Source organism: Aplidium turbinatum, chromosome 8 (genome assembly GCF_918807975.1).
Source record: "Aplidium turbinatum chromosome 8, kaAplTurb1.1, whole genome shotgun sequence".
Classification (NCBI taxonomy): domain Eukaryota; kingdom Metazoa; phylum Chordata; class Ascidiacea; order Aplousobranchia; family Polyclinidae; genus Aplidium; species Aplidium turbinatum.
Window position 1 is genome coordinate 16855099 of NC_137479.1, and position 21646 is coordinate 16876744.

At 36.5% G+C, this 21646-nt stretch overlaps 1 protein-coding gene across 1 annotated transcript; it reads left to right on the plus strand.

The window, feature by feature from the left end:
* Positions 1 to 6871: 6871 nt before the first annotated feature.
* LOC145775761 (coiled-coil domain-containing protein 148-like) lies at positions 6872 to 21607 on the plus strand. Its single transcript, XM_082587126.1, has 14 exons — positions 6872 to 7078; positions 10751 to 10816; positions 11555 to 11620; positions 12356 to 12486; positions 12919 to 13008; positions 13595 to 13757; positions 16153 to 16268; positions 16573 to 16827; positions 17032 to 17212; positions 17429 to 17551; positions 18193 to 18323; positions 20010 to 20127; positions 20425 to 20565; positions 20973 to 21607. The coding sequence occupies exons 1-14, from the start codon at positions 6956 to 6958 to the stop codon at positions 21138 to 21140; spliced, it is 1872 nt and encodes a 623-aa protein (XP_082443252.1). The 5' UTR covers positions 6872 to 6955; the 3' UTR covers positions 21141 to 21607.
* Positions 21608 to 21646: the final 39 nt, after the last annotated feature.

Sequence of the window (21646 nt, forward strand, 5' to 3'; positions counted from 1 at the left end):
CACAGTCGCAACCCCTAATGTATAATTTGAGAGTTTTAGTTTTGCAATTTGTTTTGTTGCTGCCATGTTCAGTCGTTCATAATATATGTTTATTATGCATGCACGATTTTAAAAGAAATATGAAGCTGACATAAGGCCTACAGCATGCATGAGCGCATGTTGAGGTCAAACATCATGCACAACTGAACATGTGCATATTCACACAATATGGCAAATATAGCCGCAATCAAAATTCACAGTAGGTAGCTTTTTGTCATCTATATAGTCCATATGTGAATAATATGGATTCTATTTGAATAAGGACCTTCTGATGATCCTCCTTTAGGTGAAACAGGCTGTTAAGGATTCAGATAGTAATAACTATATATTATAACAAAACAATGAAAACTATTAATACTACAAAAAGTGCTCAATGCCAAGCAAAAAGGCAAAGCAGAGCGAATTAAATCAAATATAGTTATTACTATCTGAAGCCTTTACAAATTGTTTCACCTAACGGATCATCAGAAGGTCTTATCTATTTCTATTTGAATAAGACCTTCTGATGATCCGTTAGGTGAAACAATTTGTAAAGGCTTCAGATAGTAATAACTATATATTATATATATATATATATATTTGATTTAGTCCATATGTGAATATCTCATTTTTATTTCAAAAACCTCTGAAAATTGTGTTTGATAAAGGTCTTCTTTTTTTGTCACAAAAATATTTTCATACTCTCAAGTCTGTAATAATGAAGTGGTATTGTTGCGTGTGATAAAATCACAGCGTGTTTTGTGATTGCTATTTTGATGTCTAATTCTGTTCATATGGTTAAACTTTGATTGCACAAAAAATAATCGAATTACCATCCGATCTCCACTTTTCACTTATTCAAAATCAAGAAGTCTCCGTTTCAAATAAATGTTCATGGCACATGAAAGTCAGGAAACCATTTTTTCTTCTTTTTTTTAAAGGAAAGTTTTCCTTGAAAATGATTTCAAAAGCTAAAAACAAGTGACATAGTTAACGCATAACGATAACATTCAAACAAGTTGTGAAAACGTTATACATAAATACTGGTAGGTAAACTGTTATTTTTTTTCTGTTAACTCCTTTTCTATTGCAAAATATTTGAAAATTTGTAAAGTGGTCGGAATTTCCACCAAGATTGGAAATTTACACATGGACTATACACCATAGGGTGGGTCTGCTACTATTCGGTGAGTCTGATTCGGTGAGTCCAATTCGGTGAGTTCCTAACCTCTAACCCTAACACGGCAATGATAATTAGGCTACGGTACCCGATAATTAAAAAAAAAATTAAAAAAATCCCCCATTAAGGGATCGGACTCACCGAATCGGACTCACCGAAACGGGCCATTCCGCCATAGGGTACCATACAGTACACGACATTCTGTCACGAGGCAACTGACCTGTCGTAGAGACATCTCACCAAAGGATGCATCTCACTGCTAAACTACTTGGCATGAATTCTTTAGGCTATTCTTGTATTGAGAAGATATTTCATGCAATATCTACTCAATACAATACCGTTAGCTCAGTGGTTACGCACCCAGCTCAAGATCACGCGGCGCAAGTTCGACTCTCGGGGTGTGCGCTTGAGCAAAGCATTTCAGGACTGCTCTCCATTCAGCGGCAACAACTCTTCACCAATTGGAAAACTTCACTCTGTCAATCTCAGTAACCGGCCCTGCGTCAAGAACCTTTACAAGTATTTCTACCAGGAATGAGCAATCAAGGCTTTGACAGTCCGAGGATAAAAATTCAAAACCAAACGGTCAACCAACCTTGGGCATCTGTTAATCTATTTTAGAAAATAACAACACAGTAACACTGTGATAGGAATTAAACACAGATAAACAATCTTATCTGTAAAAGGCAAGATATGCTCCATGGATACAGTAGAATTCTCGCCAAGTAAGGTACGGTAGTAGGCTATCACTATGAGATGTCCATTACAATTTAGCGTAGTCTGTAAACTAACCTTATTTTATAAAGTTTATAGGCAATTCTAATTGTTGACTTCTTCTTGCCCGTAAACTAAACACGACTTAAAACTAGCCAACAAGAAAGTAAAACTAACATGCCCAGAATTTGATTTCAGTTTTCATTTTCAACATTACAAACTCCAGGCCAGCTGGAACTCTACTCTGTCCATGGGCGGGGCTATCAAAGTGCTACAGAGCGTAGCGAATAATGAGAAAATTTAATATTGATCAATAGGGGCATTTTTAGAAATCATGTGATTTTTAAGTGTTTATTTATAGAACAAAACTAGTTTCAATACAGTACAGTTGAAAATGATGCAACAAGAAAAGAGTAATATTTTGAAATTATTATAACAATATTGTAGCGTAGCGTATGCTTGCAATAGAAAGCTTTTCCTTCGTAGTTTACTGACTCTCACTACAACCATAGCTAGGCTACGGAAACACTATCTCTTACGTGCACCTAAACTTGGGATGCTAGAAGTAGGAAATTGCTCACTCAAAAACAGGGTGAACAACTTGTTGAGGGTCATAGTATTGTGACAAAATTTGGTGCAACTGCAGTTTAAGGTCTACCACCGCCTGTCGCATAGCCAGGTGCAGCGTATGTGACTTGTTCACGAGTGTACAAAGTGTGTATTGCCAAAATAAATGTATGAAATTGGAAATACGTGATATCATGTTTATTTAATACTACTGTATTCAAAACATGATAAAGCAGTGGAAGACTTCACGCTGCAGTGGTAACGGTAACGGTAAGTAGCCTCAAACTGCTGCAAAAAAGTTAAGCTATGTAGGCCTAGATGTTCTACTAGCACCAAAAATGTCAGGCAAAACATAGCATAATAGGCCTACTTGGTGAGAATGAATTTGCGTAAAAGCAAAGAAAAATTTATTTCAGTTCTGCTAATTATTTAATTTTGCAGTGACCTTCCAACTGCCCATACGGTATCGTAGGAAAAATCAATAAAGTGAGTCGTCTCGGTATTCCACTGTCTACAGCCTTAACCAAATGCACTAGTCAAACAACCGTTTTTTTCGACAAACAATCTGAATCAAAATATCGAAATAATGTTTTTAATCAAAAGTTATAGCTTTCGCCTTTATGGCAGGCTGATTTTCGAGATAAACAAAAGATTTTGCGTTGTCAAGAGAAAAATAGGCCTATATAAATTTTTACCGTTTTTATAATGTTTATGAATTGTTAGCATTTAGCTACCGGTACGAATTTGTCGTTAACATCTAGCCATGCAAAGCTGGCATTGGTAGGCCACTGGATTTACAAGAAGCAAGTCTCCTTATCATACCTTATAACAGCCCAATGTCATTTGATCAACAGTGTGATTCTAAATTGTGTGAAATATGTCAGGAAATATATCAAGAAATATGTCACAACCTATTCTACGTAGCTTGCCACTACAGTAGGCTATATAAGTTGTTTGCTTTACCCACCAAGCAGTTTGCTTTATTTTTGGTAATTTTAAGCTCCTATTTGAGCAAACACGCTGAATCTCACCTCTGTCCAGAATATGTTGATTTAAAGAAACATTACGAATTCACAAAGAAAAATATAGAAGCAAAAAATCAAAAAATGAAAAGTAGAGATAATATTACAATAGAGTACGAGCCGCCGGCAGCCGTGGCCGAGTGGTTAGCGCGTTGGGCTCGCAGTCGAGAGCCTGCATGTTCGACTCCAACCACCCGCACTTGCTGTTGTTTCTCTGGGCAAGAAACTTAACGATAATTGCCTCTACCTAGTGATCGATTTCGAGTAATGGGTAGTACCAAATTTAAGTCATAAGTAAAGTAGACAACCGGAAAACAGACATTGCCGTCGGCTGCAGCGTGGGTCAGGTGTATGTCGGAAGGCGTACACCGATGCATAGCGCTCAAGTCCGCTTTCCCGCAATGCAGGATAAAGATAAACAAACAAACAAACAAGACAACAAAATAAAAACACAACAACGCAAGCAATCAATGAGCATCAAGTTTATCACGACATTATATACACCTCACAGGGGTAAAGGAAAATTGTATCACATCAATCCACTCACATCCAATCAAATCCCATTAATCATCAATCACATCAATTTGCCACATTGACTTCTTTTTTTTTTCATGAACATCAGCCTATTTTGTTTCAACGTAATTTGCCGATGCTTGCTATTTGTCATATCAAGAACAGGTAAGCAGGTGACTCGGTCTCGATGAATGGTATAGTCTTTCGTTGCTTTTTGTCTGTTGTGGTATCTAGATTGCTATGGTGCTATTTTATTCGTATTGTGTATAGTTTTCCCTTCTATAATTTAATCAGCCAGGCATTGGATAAACTATTCCCCGGTAAAAAGGTAAAATTGAAAAACATGTTCATTGGACCGAGGACGTAGCAACAAAGTACACAGAACAGTGAACAGACACAAATGCAAAAACGGCAATGCACAAACATGTCTAAACACACTAATCTACGCTATCATACAATGAATGTTTCGATTATTACTTGTCAAAAGTTTTTATTATTCTACTGCATTTTTTTATAAACGAGAGATGAAGTTGACAAAAGAGCGTGTGAGGTGAATGAGGTCACAAAGTCAGCTTCTGCCTGATTAGAGTGGAGCTGTAGAGCTGATTAGAGTAGAGCTGCACAAAATAAAGGTCAGATAATTTAGACCAACATACAATGAAAAATATAATACCAAAACGCTAAGAAAAAGGCTTTATATTGGCTTCAACTACAATAATAAATGTACTGATAAATACATGCTGATTGAATGAAAGACAAAACAGCACAAACTAATTTGAACTACTGTAGCTAGGCGCTCTGTATTTTGTGATTGAAAACCAGAATGCTTCAAAACAACAACCTTTACTACGCTATCTTGGTTGATTAGTTGGTTTTGAATCTTTATCCTCGGACTGAAAAAGCCTTGATAGATTATTCGGCTGCGTAGTCGAGTGGTGAGAACGTCTGCGCGACGTTCGAAAGGACGTGGGTTCAACACTGCTCCAGAGCACGTGGCTGTGTCTCGGCGAAAGACACTTAAAGGCAAGCCAAAATAAGGGGAGCAGCTGACTCGAAGACTATATGTCACTTTGCTGCTTCCTGTCGTTTGTTGTATCGCATCTGTGATCGCAGTGCACTGTATGTTATCGCAATGGGCGCAAATAAAAGCATGATTATTATTATTATTACTCCTAGTACCGGTAGTTTCACATACTTGTAGAGGCTCGGCTCTTGATGCAGGGCAGGTTACCAAGATTGAAAGAGTGAAGTTTTCCGATTGTTGAAGTGTTATTGCCAGGGAATTATTCCATTCACTAGGTGACGTTGAATGGAGAGCAGTCCTGAAATACGTTGTTCAAGCGCAAACCACGAGAGTCGAACCAGTGTCGCATGATCTTGAGCTGGGCGTGTAACCACTGGTTCATTTCTTAAGATAATGCATATTAATGAGAAACAACACAAGACTGAGTGAAGCGAAGACTGTGACTTCTGCCTTCCACCTATGTAATAAAAACTCAAACAGGGAAATTAACATCCAAAATAACGGCCGGACACTTCCTTTTGAAGCCACACCCACATACCTTGGAGTTCGACTTGATCAGTCTCTTACATACCGCAAACACCTAGAACACTTACGCGGAAAAGTGACAGCTCGCTCTGCTCTCTTGAAACGTCTTGCTGGTACAAGGTGGGGTGCTAGCCCCTCAGTGCTTAGAGCAAGTGGTTTAGCCTTAGTCTACGCCCCTGCTGAATACTGTGCTGCTACTTGGTGCAGAAGCGCCCATACTAACCTTGTCGATGTACCAATCAACAACTGCCTGCGAACTGTCACAGGTTGCCTTCGTCCAACTCCAACTGACTGCTTGCCTGTCCTTGCAAACATTGAGCCAGCTGCACTACGGCGCCAACTTGCTGTTCTTTCCCTGAGCCATAAGGCCCTAAACCCCGGCCATCTGCTACACGCAACCACGCTGAGATGTCCACCAAAGCAGCGGCTAAAATCAAGAAAGCCATTTGTACGTGCTGCACAAGACCTTCTGACAGCCTCTGGTGGAAGCCCTAGCAAACAGTGGTGCCACGCGGCGTGGAGTGAACAATGGTCAAGCAGCACATCCCCACTTCGTCAAGTATTCAGATCCCCGCCCGAGAACCAGCTGGGCCATGGCCTCTCTAGACTTGCCTCATCAAGAAGTAACCGTTTGCTCACTGGTGTTGGATGCTATGGTGCAGACATGCTGCGCTGGGACTTGGCAGAGAGTGCTGCTTGTGAGTGTGGTGAAATGCAGACGGTGGCTCACATTATCAAGGATTGCCGGCTATACAGACCACCTCATGGTATGAAAGGCCTAGTTTCTATAGATGACGACACCAGGCAGTGGCTAACCAACGGATGCCCTGACATATAGCGACAACACGAGAGAAGAACACAAGACTTTTATGAACTGGCAAATGGTCTATCAATCAGTGTGCCATTAGAGCAATTACTAATAACACGAGCGTAACAATGCCGTAACTTTTACATATATGCTAGTAACTTATATACAAATGACACAAAAAAGCAAGATCAGACATCACTCTTCAGGTACGGTACATGACTAACAAACCAATCATAGCATGCTAATATTGGTTTAAGGGTATGGTAGCTGACTAAATGCCCAACCGATACTTATTCAATTGGTTTAGTGACTGACAGACTTGACAAAGTCTTTAAAAAATGGGACTAGGCTACCACTTAAAATGAGAGAGATGGTAAGCTTTCAAATAATCCAGGCTTGCTGCAAGCTCAGATCTTACAAATTTAGTTGAGTTGTAAATATTTAGACCTCAAGAAAACACAACAACCTCTTACACTTTCTATGTTATTTGTTGCAGAGCATCTTATTCTTCTTATAGTTTAGTTGCCGAAAGAAACTGCAATGTCTTTTTGTTTTCAGTAAAATGAGTAGCAAAATTTAAAGGAATGAGTGGGAGAGATATGAAGACTTTTATTACTTCACATCGCAGTCGTTATCAGGACAATGAAGAGCAACATCATCTTATTACAAGAGCTATGGGAGGACTACCAAGCGATCGATATAAACAGGTTTGAAGCAGAAGATCAATTACACGTTTTGTGTTGCAGAGTTACATTTTATACATACTTAAAAAAAAAAATAGTTGGGACCTACTACTGTATGCATACTAATTGTTTTATTGTATTTGTTTTATAACCCAGTCTGTTAACTAGTAACTGGGGCATTCCATTTATAATCAAACACCCCTTGTAACCACTAGTCACAGATTTTGCTTATTTTGACATATTTTATACATACTAAAAAATGATGAAAATAGCAACAACAAAAAATTGAAATACCTTCATTGGGGGCCGAGATAGAGCACTTTGAATTTTCAGCCACTAGTAGGATTTTGGAGCTGAGCATGTCAGCCATTTTTTCATTTTGCGCCTTCATTTTTTGGCAATAGCTCTTTACCTTGAACGATTTTCATAATGAAAACATGCATTTTACCAATTTAAGACCCAAGGAATTCATTTTTGCACTTTAAATTATGCTAAGATGAATATTTTGGAGCGTTGGAAAAAAGGTGCAAAAAAATTTTTTTTTTCTTTGAACAAAGCAATTGAAGTATAATACTTTTACCAAATTTGGTTGATGTAAGTTTTGCATAAACCAAAATAATCAACTTAGAAAATACCAGTAATTTAACTAAAATTGTTATGAAGAAATGGCTATAAAGTTAAAACATAGGACTTAGAGCACATCAAATGCTCTTTGAACATCTTTTGCAAGTGTATTTGAGGACAGTGTATCCCTATTGCCTTAGTTCTGCTTTATTTTATTCCTTTGTCTTAAACTAGAACAGAATGACAAACTCAGTAAACTTATATGTACCGTACCATAAACAATTAAACATTGTAAGAAATCTCAATACAAACAACACAAACAGAAATCACTTCATCAACGTTTAAGGTTGGATGCATCAATAGCAGTTTTTTAAGTGGTTGATTAAGCCAATTTTCTGATTGGGTAATTAAGAATAAGTTTTCACAGTACACAAGTATCTACATTCTACAAAAGGTCATTAAAGGTTTGTTCAACTTTCTTCAAGTCTTCTTTTTTGATTACATAGTTGCGTCCAGATATTGTTACAGGGCTAGGAGATGAAACAACACATAAAATATGCTCAGAAGGAACACAGCAGAAATCATCCCTCGACCAATAGAAATATTGAGATGGTCCATGACCATGAGGTGCCATGAACTTGATGTTGACATCTCCTTGGTCCCTAAAAACTTCTTGCACCATGCCAAGCCACCAATATAAATCATATGTGAATGCAACATAGTCAAAGAGTGGCAGTAGTTTCAAAGAATTTGTGTATTCCAGTAAATTCTTTATCATCACTAATCCTTTTACATGCAATACTGTGAGAAGATTTTGGTTCAAAATAATGAAAAGATTGTGCGCCATGTACAGTGGAGCCTTGAACATACCTTTCTATTGTGTCGAATTCTTTGAAGTTCATTGCTTTGAATGTCAAAAAACTGTATGCCTTTTATGTACTCTTTACAGAATTTCATTAATGCATCAAAATCGAGAATTTGGTTTGTGTAAGGTCTTTGAAAACTTGCTCTAGTGGCCAATCGTTTCACTGTGCCTCCTATTCCATCACAAGGAGACTTACCATGACTGGTGGCAAAAAAAGTCTAGGAGCAATCCATTCCAAAATCAGTTTTATGATAACAGAGGTTAAGCAGGTTTTTGTAGTTTTTGTATTGAGCTGCACATCCATCAGCAAAATATTCGATTTTCTTTATTTTTTCGTTTAGTTGAAGATGTACAAAAGTTGTAATTTGTTGAAAAATTTTGTAGACAAATCATGCTGTATCATGGCACAAATCATCTGAAATAAAACACATGGATTGTTGGATCCGGCCACCCTCGGTAATGGGGACATCACCGGATTAAAACTGGACTACTACTACTAATACTACTGTTGGACAAATTTATCTTCAGAATTCTTGTAATAAAATGCCACTGGATGTATTGAGCATTGACTTTGGTTCCAGTGGAATGATTGCACTTCATCTTGAACAACAAACTTGTAATTTTCTGCAAAATCCAAAATAGCAATGTACAGCTTTCAAAGTTTAGTGTTTGTTTGCGTTCTGACAGATACTTAGCTATGAAAGAGTGTGCTGCAAGCTTGTCCACTGCTTGTGTTAGAATGTCTGTGAAAGATGATGAAGAAACTAAGGTTTTTAGAGTTGATCGATCAGTGGACTGCCATTGTGTATAAACAATGTCATCTCCAGATTCACCTCCTAGCTTTTCTGTTAAAAATTGGTGTAAAACTTCTCTTCCAGGACAACTTTCACATCTATGCACCATGCACATCTTATTTTCTGTGTTACATACAATCATGAAAATAAAATCTTTGTAATTTTGAGTCATATTAGTAGCATTACATAGTAAGATAGTGTTTTGGTGTTGTGTACACACACAGACTGAGTGTGTACCACTACATGAGACGTTAATACACCATTTAGGGCACAAGTGTCACAAAATTTTGATCAGACTAGCTGTGTGATATCAGCTGACTAATAAAACATTGGTAGTTTGACACATCAAAAATTCATAAGGAAACGCACGATAATATGGCGAAACCCTACAAATATTGTGACAAAGCATCAGTTATGTTTCAATTATATTCATTTTTTTGATCATATAAGTTGATATTTTCTAAGTTGAATATTTTGGTTTATGCAAAACTTACATCAACCAAATTTAGTAAAAGTATTATACTTCAATTGCTTTGTTTAAAGAAAAAAAAAATTTTTTTGCACTTTTTTCCCAACGCTCCGAAATATTCCCCCAAAGTTAGCGCATCAAAAATAAAATAAGAAAAACTTTAAACCTAAATTACCATTTGAAATGTTTATCTTAGCATAATTTAAAGTGCAAAAATGAATTCCTTGGGTCTTAAATTGGTAAAATGCATGTTTTCATTATGAAAATCGTTCAAGGGTTATTACTAAAAAATGAAGGCGCGAAATGAAAAAATGCCTGTGCTCAGCTCCCAAAATCCTACTAGTGGCTGAAAATTCAAAGTGCTCTATCTCGGCCCCCAATAAAGATATTTCAAAAATTTTTTTTGCTATTGTCATCATTTTTTAGTATGTATAAAATATGTCAAAATAAGCAAAATCTGTGACTAGTGGTTACAAAATTTGAAAAAATCTGATGATTATAAATGGAATGCCCCAACTGTATCTCCACTGACCAGCTGGTTGCCAATCCCAAGCCTCGGAAAATGGTTTGGTTGGCAGCAGGAAGAGCATTTAACTGTGAAATCTATGACAAATTGGGATATATGCGCTGTACAACTGTTTATCATTACATTTTTTTTTGGTAGCATGTATCAATTATGTAAATGTTAAAATGCCTATATTCCATAGATAGTTGCTTTAAGTAGATATTTGAAATATGTAGACAATGAGGAATATATACTGTACTAACGTACGGTATATACATATTCTATTTGAATATAGACCTTCTGATGTTCGCCATTTTTATGGTGAAACAGGCTGTAGAGGTTTTAGAAAGTAATAACTAGCCTATATTTGATGTATATATACGGTACTGTACATATATAATTGCTGGTTAATTTGTAGCAAAAATACAGTTTAGGTACAAAAAATAACTGTATCATGACATGCATTTATAATTGAAAGTACCGGTACTATGAATTTCAGATAAATGAAGAAGCACTGAAACAGTTGGAAAAGCACAAGCAAATAGCTGCAGCCACTAAGAACAGGGTCAGTTATTGTTTGCAGGTTTTCTGAAGAAGCAGCTGTGAAATCCGTTGACGTCTTCTATGATATTTATTTTTTACGATTAAAACATTTAAAATAACTCTATGAATATAAGCTCAATGGCAATGCACCAGGCATGAAACCTAAGACAATGAAGGACGATGTGAATGTTATTGTTTCTGCTATGAAGCTGTACAAGATAGCTGTTGCAACTTGCGTTAAAGTTGTATTATATTTTTTTATCATCTATTTGATATTTTGTCATATACGTGTTACAGTAATCTTATTTCTCAAACCCATATTGTAATATGTCATTCAACCAGAAGACAAATTTATCTCCAATTAGCATGCAGCTGTAGATCTGTGCTAACATATATGAAATAAATATGTAGCCACACAACTGATATTGCTTTGTAAAAATTAAAAATGTATGTTTTTATGCTTTATAGTTTTTTTAACATTTTTTGCTATAGTTTGTCAATTTATTTGTTGATTCCTCAATCTACGTAACAAACTGTACAAATACTTTATATACTGGTCTAGTTGCTAATTTTTAAGCCATAAGTATAAAAGTGTATCACATTTAAAATATTTCAGCATTCATTTAATTTCATCAGCACCTATATCCTTCACTTAAACATACCTGCTTTTTAAAAGAAGTATGAGTTTTGACAAATCAATTCAACATGTTGTGATCTAAATTGTTCAATTATCTCTCAACCAGATTGTTTGTTGTTGTAGGTCACAGATATAAAGGCAAAAGCTGATTCTAGCAAAGAGCAATCCATGCTAAAGCAGCATAACTTGGTATGGATATTAATTGTTATATATACTGTATTTTACCTCATTTTTGCATTTTAAAAAAAGTTCTAAAAATAGATTGAAACATAAAATTAGTAAATAAAACAATCAGGTTTGGCAACTAAATAAAATTTAATGTATCTCCTTTACATTGAGAAGCCAGAGCGAGGGTTTAAGAGACATCAGAAGCACGTAAAATATCTATACTGTATTTGCAAGTAAAATTATTTAAATTGTAATTTGTATATTGCATAAATATATAATGTGTTTTTCCATAGCACTGTACCAATTACAGATATGTATTACTCTCAGAGCTGTACAAAGCAGAAAGTGTCGATGCAGTCTTGTGGAGACGTAGCTGAGTACATTATTTATTACTCTAAATCCATTTCTTTGTTGAGTAACAAGCAAAAATCAGATTTAGTACCATTTTTAAAAGGTCTTTGATATGATCTGAATAGGTTATTGAGTCCACGTCTGCCGATGTAGTGGTCGACACCTGACCTTCAGTTGGCGGTGTTTTTAAACAACAACGTAGCAGCGTTGTCTCAAAATAAAAAAAATATGCGTTAATTCCATGCAGAAACTTCACACTGACAAGTTCTGTGGTCAGACGGCGCGTGAGTGATTTAGATTTTCTGTCCATTGCTGCAACTATGCGAAACTGTCAGAGTTGATCTTCAGAAGAGATTAATTATATCAATCGTATTCATCTCAGTGAAATAGCAAGTTGCTTTTTAGGTGTGGCAGGGGTCTTCTTCATCAATTGGTGGTTGTCTAGCTGATGCGGAAGAAGATTGTGATGAAGGAATGAAAGCTTTTTTGAGGTCCTGTCACACTATTGATCCTGAGTTTGCCAGTGAACTGCAAGAGTGAGTGATACACAAAAATAGCTTTTAGTTTTAAAAGTAGAAAATCTTTCAGGTCTTCAATTCTAATGATTTCAAAATTGAACGTATTTCTTGTGAAGGTGTTCTGCCGAAACTAATTTTTTTATAAGCATTACAGCTACTGAAAAACTTTTCCCATGTATTTTGATATTTGTTGTGCGTGTTTATATCGAAAAAAAACCATTTAGATACGGTAATAGATTTAATTACTGAGTTTAATTTTCAGCGCTTGCGGGATTTTTCTTGGAAGCATAAATTTTTCTCCAGATTTTCAAAGATAAAAGGAAATTTATCTATCGAAATCTCAATGAATGCATTTTGCATCTCTGTAGCCGCTGATGTTATAAACAATATGGCTTCTCCTAAAAATATTGCTCAACTCATAGCAAGAAAATTCGTTTTATCTAATTGCAGATGCAAAGCTTCTGTCACGGAAGAGATCGAAAAATTTGAAAAGTCTATAGTGACTCCCATCAGAGATCTCACAGACGATCTCAAGTTCAGGTGTGATCTTTGTGAATTTATGTTTTAAGATTTCTATTGCTCACTCTGCCGGCAAATCAGTTCTTTTTAACATTGTTTCAACGTCTTGCAAGAACAATTTTTGCAAGACGTTGAATTTATTGTAAAGACGGATTGATTATTTGACTGGGTATTAAAAAAAATTCAAGCGGTTGTCAGATAGAGAATAAAAAGAAGAAAACTCGTTCTAGGTTGACATGGTCGTGTTGAGAAACTCTTCGCGACGACAATTACTTTATTTAGATTTTAGACTGTGCACTTTTCAAAGCCACCGAAGATATACAATTGTTAATTTTTGGAGATTTCATTTCCTTTCATGAATCTACAGGAAACTTTTCCAAGTTGTTTTGAGAAGTCTTGTCTTTTGAACGGGTACTGATATCTTATCACTCGTTCAAGTTTGTTGTGATTTGGAAATATTCAGCGATCGAAATTGTTCGAAAAGACTCTCGCAGTAGCTTTGGCTTTCTGTTTGTAGTTTTAGATTTTTGCAAATGTGACTGTCAACGGGTGGATCAATTTGAATCGTGTTTATAGAAATCTCAATCCTGTAACTAAATTTGTGAAGGTCAAAACAAAAGAATGTCGCAAAGCATGGCGAAGGTGACAAAGACAATCAAATTTTGGATCAGATAGAGATTGTAAAGAGGCAGAGTGACTCCGTCTATGCCTGGCTCGAAAATCAACACGCGGCTTTGATTGATGACCTCGAGACAGTGGATGGTTTGAAAGTATGAAGCCTAAACACTAATATTGGTATTGTCAATTTGCTACGGCCAATATTAAGACTTCAACTCGCATAAAAAAAATAAAAAACACCATACAAGACAGTACACAGCTTGTGAAGACAGAAAAACAATTTCGTCCTTTGAATCCTTTTCATTCTGCCTTTGTAACAGCCTTGAAATGCGTAAGCAATCCAACATTATTTTTCATTGTAACAAAGTATCAAAGTTTCTTTGTAACAAAGTAAGCATCAAAGTAATTCTTATTAAAACTACATTTGACTTAATATTAAATAATATAATTAGACCAATCAGGGCCGGATTTAGACCATGAGAGGCCCTAGGCTAATCCATTTGTGAGGCCCCTCCCAATTTTTTAGCTCAGAATTTCTCTCTAAACAACATCACATGTCATTGCTTAATGTTAAACATATGAGTGCATTAAAGTCTTCGTTCTTTTCATTTTCCACATTCATGGGTGCAAATTTTTAATTAAAAGAATAAAAATTTAGTTAAGGCACTTTTGCTTTTAATTTTAATTTCTTTGATCAAACAACCGATACAGTAATTGTAAAGTTTATTTACGAGGACATAAGAAATAGTTACAGCCATTAAGTAAAGTAAGACTAGGTTACCAATTTTTTTTTCTAGCTTTTGTCAAAGCTAAATCATGCAAAGGTTCATCAAAATTTATCTGTTTAAGTTTGTCACTCTCAATGCACAGAATGCTCAGTGCGGACAACCTTTCTTGAGACATTGTCAATCTCAGTTTATTTTTGGTGCTTTTGAGCCTTAAGAAAGATCTCTTTCCTGAGCAGTTAGTGACCATTAAGCTTAGAAACAGTCTTAATATTGCTTCCACACAAGGAAAGGCAATGTTAATTTTTTTCCTTGCACATAATTTCATAAAGGTCTCCATGAGACAAGGAAATAGATTGCTTTTCTGTACCGGTAAGCCCTTGGTTTTGTGTTTGTCTCACGTACAAATGAAAATGCAGAAGTTCATCAGTAAGTTTCGGGTCAACATCTTCTGGATACGCTTCCTTTAAAAGTTCTACGCCTCGTAGCCTACAATTTCTACCTTAGTTGCTTTCAGATTAGCAAGAAAGAGGAACATTTCTGCAATGTCACTGTACACATTAGCTCTTCTTCTTAAATTGGCTTCAAGTGCGTCGAGCATAAGGATAAAGGAATTTCTTTTAAACCTTTTCTTTGAAGAGAGTTCACTTAAAGCGTCAGGTGCATTTCTTTGTCTCCTAGTGACAGCTCTGTAGGCTAGTTAATATTCGGCAACGTTGCTTTTGCTTGCTGATCAAACTTGTCAAACTCATCTCTAATTTTGCTTGAAAGTCTACAAGTGAACTGTACAATTCGGCACAAGTTCTTTACATCGAGTGTGCAGGGAGCTTTGTATCAAGCGTGCAATGCTCTCTATTCTTCTTGCAAATCATCTAAATCTTCTTCGTTAATAACAGAAGAAAAGTTGATGCTACCACTCTCAAAATTAAAAAAATAAACACTAGATTCTCCAAGAAAACCATTAGACTACTATATTATTTCAAAAACCTCTTATTCAAATATCACAGCCAGGAATTAGCAACAAGAAAACATAGAGACTTGGCTTCATTTCCGAAAAATGCAAAAGAAAACATAATCTTATCCCTTTGCTGGGCGACCGGATAGCACCATTTTACAGGAATGTTCATACCCACATTTTTATTGAAAATGCTCTCAGAATGCACCAAATTCAAATTAATTTTTCAAAAATTTCTGGGGGAAGCCCCCAGACTCCCCGCCGCTGGGTGTCGTCTTGTCGTCAAAACGACACCCCGCCGCTGGGTGTCGTTTTGACGGCCGGCGGCTTTGCCCGCCGGCCGTCAAAACCCCCCCTTTCAAAATTCCTGGCTAGTCCACTGACTAGGAGTGGCAGCCCTGATGTCAACTACCGATAGGCTACTGTTTTTATGCAGAGAAGACTACGGTACTTTAACATACAGTAGAAGCTTCCAGGAGAATGCGCGTAATAATTGCCTTTTTTATGATCGATGCAAACGACGTAATAATGACTGTTTACTACGTGGTTGCAACCAGTTGTGTATAGTATTTTCTACTCTGAAAAGCTTGATATATATATACTTTAGGTAGGGTTTAAACTTGTCAAGTTTTTAAAAGAATTACAAACTTCGAAACCGAATTTCGAGGCCCCTGGACATTGAGGCCCTAGGCTTCAGCCTGCTTAGCCTATTGGTAAATCCGGCCCTGAGACCAATTAATAATACGAATATAAATACACGGATAATTTTTCTTGTAGGACAGTTCTCGCTTTCTTTTTTTTAAAGTTTAGTGTTTTTTTTTTAAGTTTTAAAGGCTGGAATTGTTGTCAATCTAAATTTGATCACAGGCAAAAGAAGTGTCGATGCCTCCCTTGGACAGAGCTATTCCTGTAGATATTTTGTTTACTGAATGTCCTGCTGACAATGTTAGAAATTCTGCCTTGCGACAGTTTGTCAACATGCAGTGAGTAGTTAAAATATTATTGTTACAACCATGAGCACACCCAATAATGAACAATACAAGATTTTGATAATATTATCTGTGCCGTGTGCATTCATGTTTTCAGGAAGTATGTAGCTTAATCAAACGCGTCATTTGATTATGTTGTTAAAAAGTCCTTTAATCAGATATAGAAGCAGAAAAGAATGTAATTTTCAAAACTTGTGCAATCTTAACATTTGTCAACTAATCTTTATTTGGTTTCTGTAAACTCCCCCATTGCGAACGTGGTTTCTTGGTGCTGTTTACAGTTTAATTTTTCTACCAGCACTCAATACCAAGAGCGAATGGATGTTGAAGCTGAGAGGATGCAAGAAATCAAAAATGAAATACAAACTGTAGCACCATCTTGGTCATCGCTGGAGCTCTGGATCTATGACGTCACCCATGAGATCTACAATCAACACTCCCCAACTCACTTGCAAAGCAAAACCATCACATTGGTGCCGGATATGCTTCGGAGGTTACTGAGAAGGTCCAGGTGGCAGCTCTTCGAACTTAGCACCTTAAAGACAAAATTGAGGTGAATATTTATATAACACTTCAACAACGGCTGTTGTGTTGTTTGTTATTGTATCTCACTGACTAATTCTAGCCTATTTTATGCAACCGTTGATTATATTGACACGGCTGTCTGTAGAAGTTTATTGTCTGGACATGACCATGGCGAAAAATAAAATGAATCATCAGTCATCACTTACATGTTGCATTATTCAATTATTCACAGATTTACAAAAGACACAGTAAAGACAATTGTCGCGAGCTACCAGCGTGATTACAATAACCTATATACAAAGACAATGGCTTTATTTTCTGACGCCCGCGAAGCATTTAACAAATCGATTACTAAGGAAGCTGCCAGGAAGGAACAAAGGAAAATCTGCCAAAAGTTACACGACGAACTTGATGTATGTCAAATTACGTTTTTTTTTTTTTTTTTAATTACAATTGCCTTTGGACCAACTATAGGCTATGTCTGTGATCGGTTTAGCTTTAGAAACAAGATGTAAGGCATTAGTTTTTTTTTTTTTTTGACGAGCTGAAACTAATGATGCGTGACGTGTACATCAGAAGCATGCCGTATTAAAAATCATTTTTGTCTTTATCTAACACGGGTCTTTCAGTATCTTCACTCAAGACAGTCCGAAATAATGAGACTGGAGGCGCTTCTTGACGAAAGAAGGAGGAAAAAGGAGCAAGAGGAAAGAGAAGTGGAGCGAGATAAACTTCAACAGAAGCGAAACCAGGTGAGATTAATTTTAAATCGTTGATTTTTCGACTTTTTTGCATATTTCACATTTGTCAAACAAGGCTACCAGATTTACCACAAATCCAAATATGCTCAGGCAGATTCTTAAAAAAAATAAGGTATTCATTAGGCAAGCATAGTTTCAGTAGCTTCAGCGCTAAGCTGTTAACTTGAGAAGCATGCGTTGCAAATGGTTTATCCTCAAATGTCAAGAATAAAACAAAATTAAGGATAAATCTGGTGAAGAACTGCTGTGATAAGCAAACACTGATCTTTAAGTGGCATCAGGCAAATCTCCTAAAACGGAGAATTTGCATAAAATATCCTTTTAGCTTATATGTTAAATGTGCCAGGATACTCAAAACACAGGTCTTATCGGTATGATTATAAAACTGAGCATACATTTAATAGTTACACAAAATGTTAAAATTTGTCAGTATTTTACTTTAAGAAAAGACTTGACAAAAATCATTTTGGATTTTCGTTGATGTTGAAACTGCATATAACCAGAGTAGATGCATTTTTTTTTATTAAAATTGATCAATGGCATTAAATAGCCACTGAACTGTTTATGACTTTGTGTTTAAATTGTTATGTTAAAGCAACATCAATATCGTTAATTGTTTTAATGCTGCTCAGATTCGTACAAAAGTAACCGAGTTTCAAAGGAGGAAAAAAATGGAAGCGGAAATGACGATGAAAAGAAACGAAATGCGGCTGCAAGAACTGAAAGCGGAGGTGGAGAAACAGCGAAAGCACGACAAGAAAAGGTGTGGCCTATGTTTGGCGATAGCCGTTCTATTAGATTTGATTTCAATCTCTCCTGCATTGTTGTTGTTTACTTATCATAGTACGATATTTTCTTTTCGTCCCTCACACATGACGTTTTTCATCAACCTGTATACAGTATCACAGTAGGGTGGTTCTCACATCGCTCCCTGAGGCGTAGTGTTGTATTTGAACAGCCCCGTAAACGGTAGAAAAGTGTTCGGTTAGTGGAAACATGGCCTACTAGAACTGTTATGGTACGTCTGTTCTAGTAGGTCATGGTGGAAACTTAACTAGTGTTAAGGTCTTTCTGTTGTATTGATACTGTCTGTTGGCAATGACAATAATATGTGTTTTTACGAGGGATTGATAGAATTACGGGATGACCAACTAGGCTACGTTATATGACAAGTGGAAGGTAAAGTACTGCCAGATAATTTTTAAATTTTTAGAAAAAATTTAAAAGTACTTTTTTGACATTTTTATTTTTTAAAGCAGTGGTCACCCAAAGCTTGTCTGTTTAAATCTAACCCGAAGTTTAAAGTTGAACAAAAGAGGTGCATTTTAAGCACATTAATTTCTTTTATTAAATGCTTAGTAATATATTTTTTAAACCTGTCAGTTTTGTTAAATTTAAGTTTTGTAGGTAAATTTCCTTTTTTTAATGCAAGGTAACACCACTAAAAATTGCTTTGTCTCAATTTTGTGCAACTTTAATCTTTGGATTAGTTTTAAACAGGAAAGCTTTGGGTAACTTTAAAAATTGCTGCTTTAAAAATGTCAAAAAAATATTTTCAATTTTTTTGTAAAAATTAGAAAATATCTGGCAGTATTTTACCCTCAACTTATCGGTAGCCACTTTAACAAGTCGAAATTCTGCCACTGAAATTGACTAGAATGAAACCGCCAACCAATCATAAGCTACGGTTTAAGTGACGTAAAAAATGGCGAAAAGAAGATGATAGAAAGCAAATTAAGTGATGGATTTTTTGTCAGCTGGTTGGCTTAGGGGTTAAGGCTAGAAAGTAGTCATTTCATTGACGCGGGTTCGATTCCCACTATTGCTATTTTTCTTCTGTAATTACCAAATAAAGTTCAAAACAAGCATTAACTCTCTGGATGAGCGCTAGAAGGATCACAATTGGACGGTAGCCTCTTATAACATATTCTGATTGGTTGACAGTTGCATTGTAGTCATTCGCAGTGGCAGAATTTCGACTTGTTAAAGTGGCTACCCAACTTATCAGATAACGTAGCGTCGTTGGTCATCCCATAATTCTATGAATCCCTGTTTTTTACACAGGCTGCTGCTTTATCTGCTTGAGATGGGCACTGCTCTCAGCTCTTAATAATACAGATAGTTTCAAAGTAGCCAAGTACATTATTATTCATCATTTTCCCAACATCCTGATTTCAAGTAAATTTTAGTATCGTAACAAATCTTAGGGCGAGGTATGCCACGCCCTCATGTCTTTTTTATCGGCTGCGTAGCCGAATGGTGAGAACGTCTGCTTGACGTTCGGAAGGACGTGGGTTCGACACCGCTCTAAGCACGCGGCTGTGTCTCGTCAAAGACATGCCAAAATAATGGGAGCAGCTGACTTGAAGACTATAGGCTATGTCGCTTCGCTGCTTCCTGTTGTATCGCATCTGTAATCGTGCAGCTCATTTCATTATTGTCTGTTTAGAATAAAGTTTCGGCAAATGTTGCACCATGAAAAGTTGGATGCAGCAATGGAAGCTCTCAGGAAAAAAGAAGATGAGGAAATCGAAAGGTTAAAGAAATTGGATGCGCTTCGCAGCACGGTAAGTTGTTTATTGTCTCCCATTCCTGGGGATACTTGAACTTCATATTGTTACTGAAATAATTAGAATCGTATTTTTGCATCATGCCATTGGCCTGGAGAAGATATCGTTGGCTTCATTGCAACTAGAAGTCCGTTGTATCAGTGGGAAATATCGACTTCGGTTTCATATTGAAACATTGTGTACTTGTTGCTCAGCTTGTTGTTCGTTGACAAGCATCATCGACGTGTTGGTTAGTTACGTTTGCAATGACGGTTAGTTACGTTGCTTTGACGTCGACCTGTTTGCTTTCCTCAGGTCGCTGTGGAAGCTGTTGCCGATCCCGCACGTATGGTGCAGGATACCACCGCTAGTAAAGCCAGGGGTGGTGTCGGGACTAATCTTGATGTTAATCTACAAGCTCCACTGTTCCAATTGTATGGTTATTCCGAAACACAAGTAGGTTTGGTGAAGTCGTATGATTTAAAGTCTTATGTTTAACGTTTTGAACTGTAATGATTTCAATACTGCTAATATAATGAATTGGCTTAGTATCACAAGAAATTCCAATCTGTTGATGGATATTTATAAAATAATATTCCTTGTTTGTCTTGTTTTACTCTGACAAAAAGCTTAAGATACTGCTGATTTGTTACTTTCACTGTTAATCAACCAAGTATCGCGTATGACATTTATGTTGAAGGCTGCGTTCACGTATACTATACAGTATATGCAGTTTGATGAGTCCCGATGATAGTTTTCAAGTGAAATCATCTCCATGGTCCAACCGTTTAGTGATTCAGTATCATGTGATCAACTGGTTGCACCCGGAAGTTGGTTGATTTCTTGGTCTCTCTCTCTTTCAGATCACCAAGGACGTTCGTGTCCGAGCAGAGGCAGCCATGCGTCAAGCTGGTATACACAACTCCGATTATGCGCGCCAGGTCATGAAGACATTGCTACCTCCCACTCAGCCAAGACCTGACAACGATTCAAGCGCGTTTAAGTTAACATTTTCTGACACGAAAACATGAGTCATGAGCTGTGAGTCGGCCGATGTTTAACTTGTTATCTTACACTCTGTGCTTTGCATTGTTTTCAGTCATTAGAAATATCTTTATTTTTACTGTGTTTTAAACTTTATCCCTCAATATAAAGATACCCTGCATCACTCGAATGTTTTAAATTATTTTTTTGTAGATTTTAAACAACGTCGAAGCAGCGAAGTGTACTTCAAAAGTTATATTTTTCTTTACCGTTATCCAAAGCCGCGTAATTAAAATTAAGATTTAAATAAACTAATCCCTATGGCAAATGTTTTTTTTTTCATTTGGACGATTGTTCGAATGACGATGTAATTCATCCCTCATGTGTGGTGCAGTCGGGGCTCAGCAATTTATACTTTTAAATCTGTGCTTTGAAGATATTCGAAACTCTGATTTTGCTATGCTATAACAGAGCGATGCTTTACTGTGAGCAAACATTGCTAATACATATTGGTTTCATCAAAATAAGTCTGTTGCTGTTACTCAACGAAGAC

Bases quoted from the DNA above. Each gene is read 5' to 3' on its own strand.
- LOC145775761 (XM_082587126.1), top strand. From the start codon at position 6,956: ATGAGTGGGAGAGATATGAAGACTTTTATTACTTCACATCGCAGTCGT. The intron at 10,817-11,554 runs GTCAGTTATTGT...TTGTTGTTGTAG, and splicing joins CTGCAGCCACTAAGAACAGG to GTCACAGATATAAAGGCAAA. The intron at 16,269-16,572 runs GTGAGTAGTTAA...TTTTTCTACCAG, and splicing joins CGACAGTTTGTCAACATGCA to CACTCAATACCAAGAGCGAA.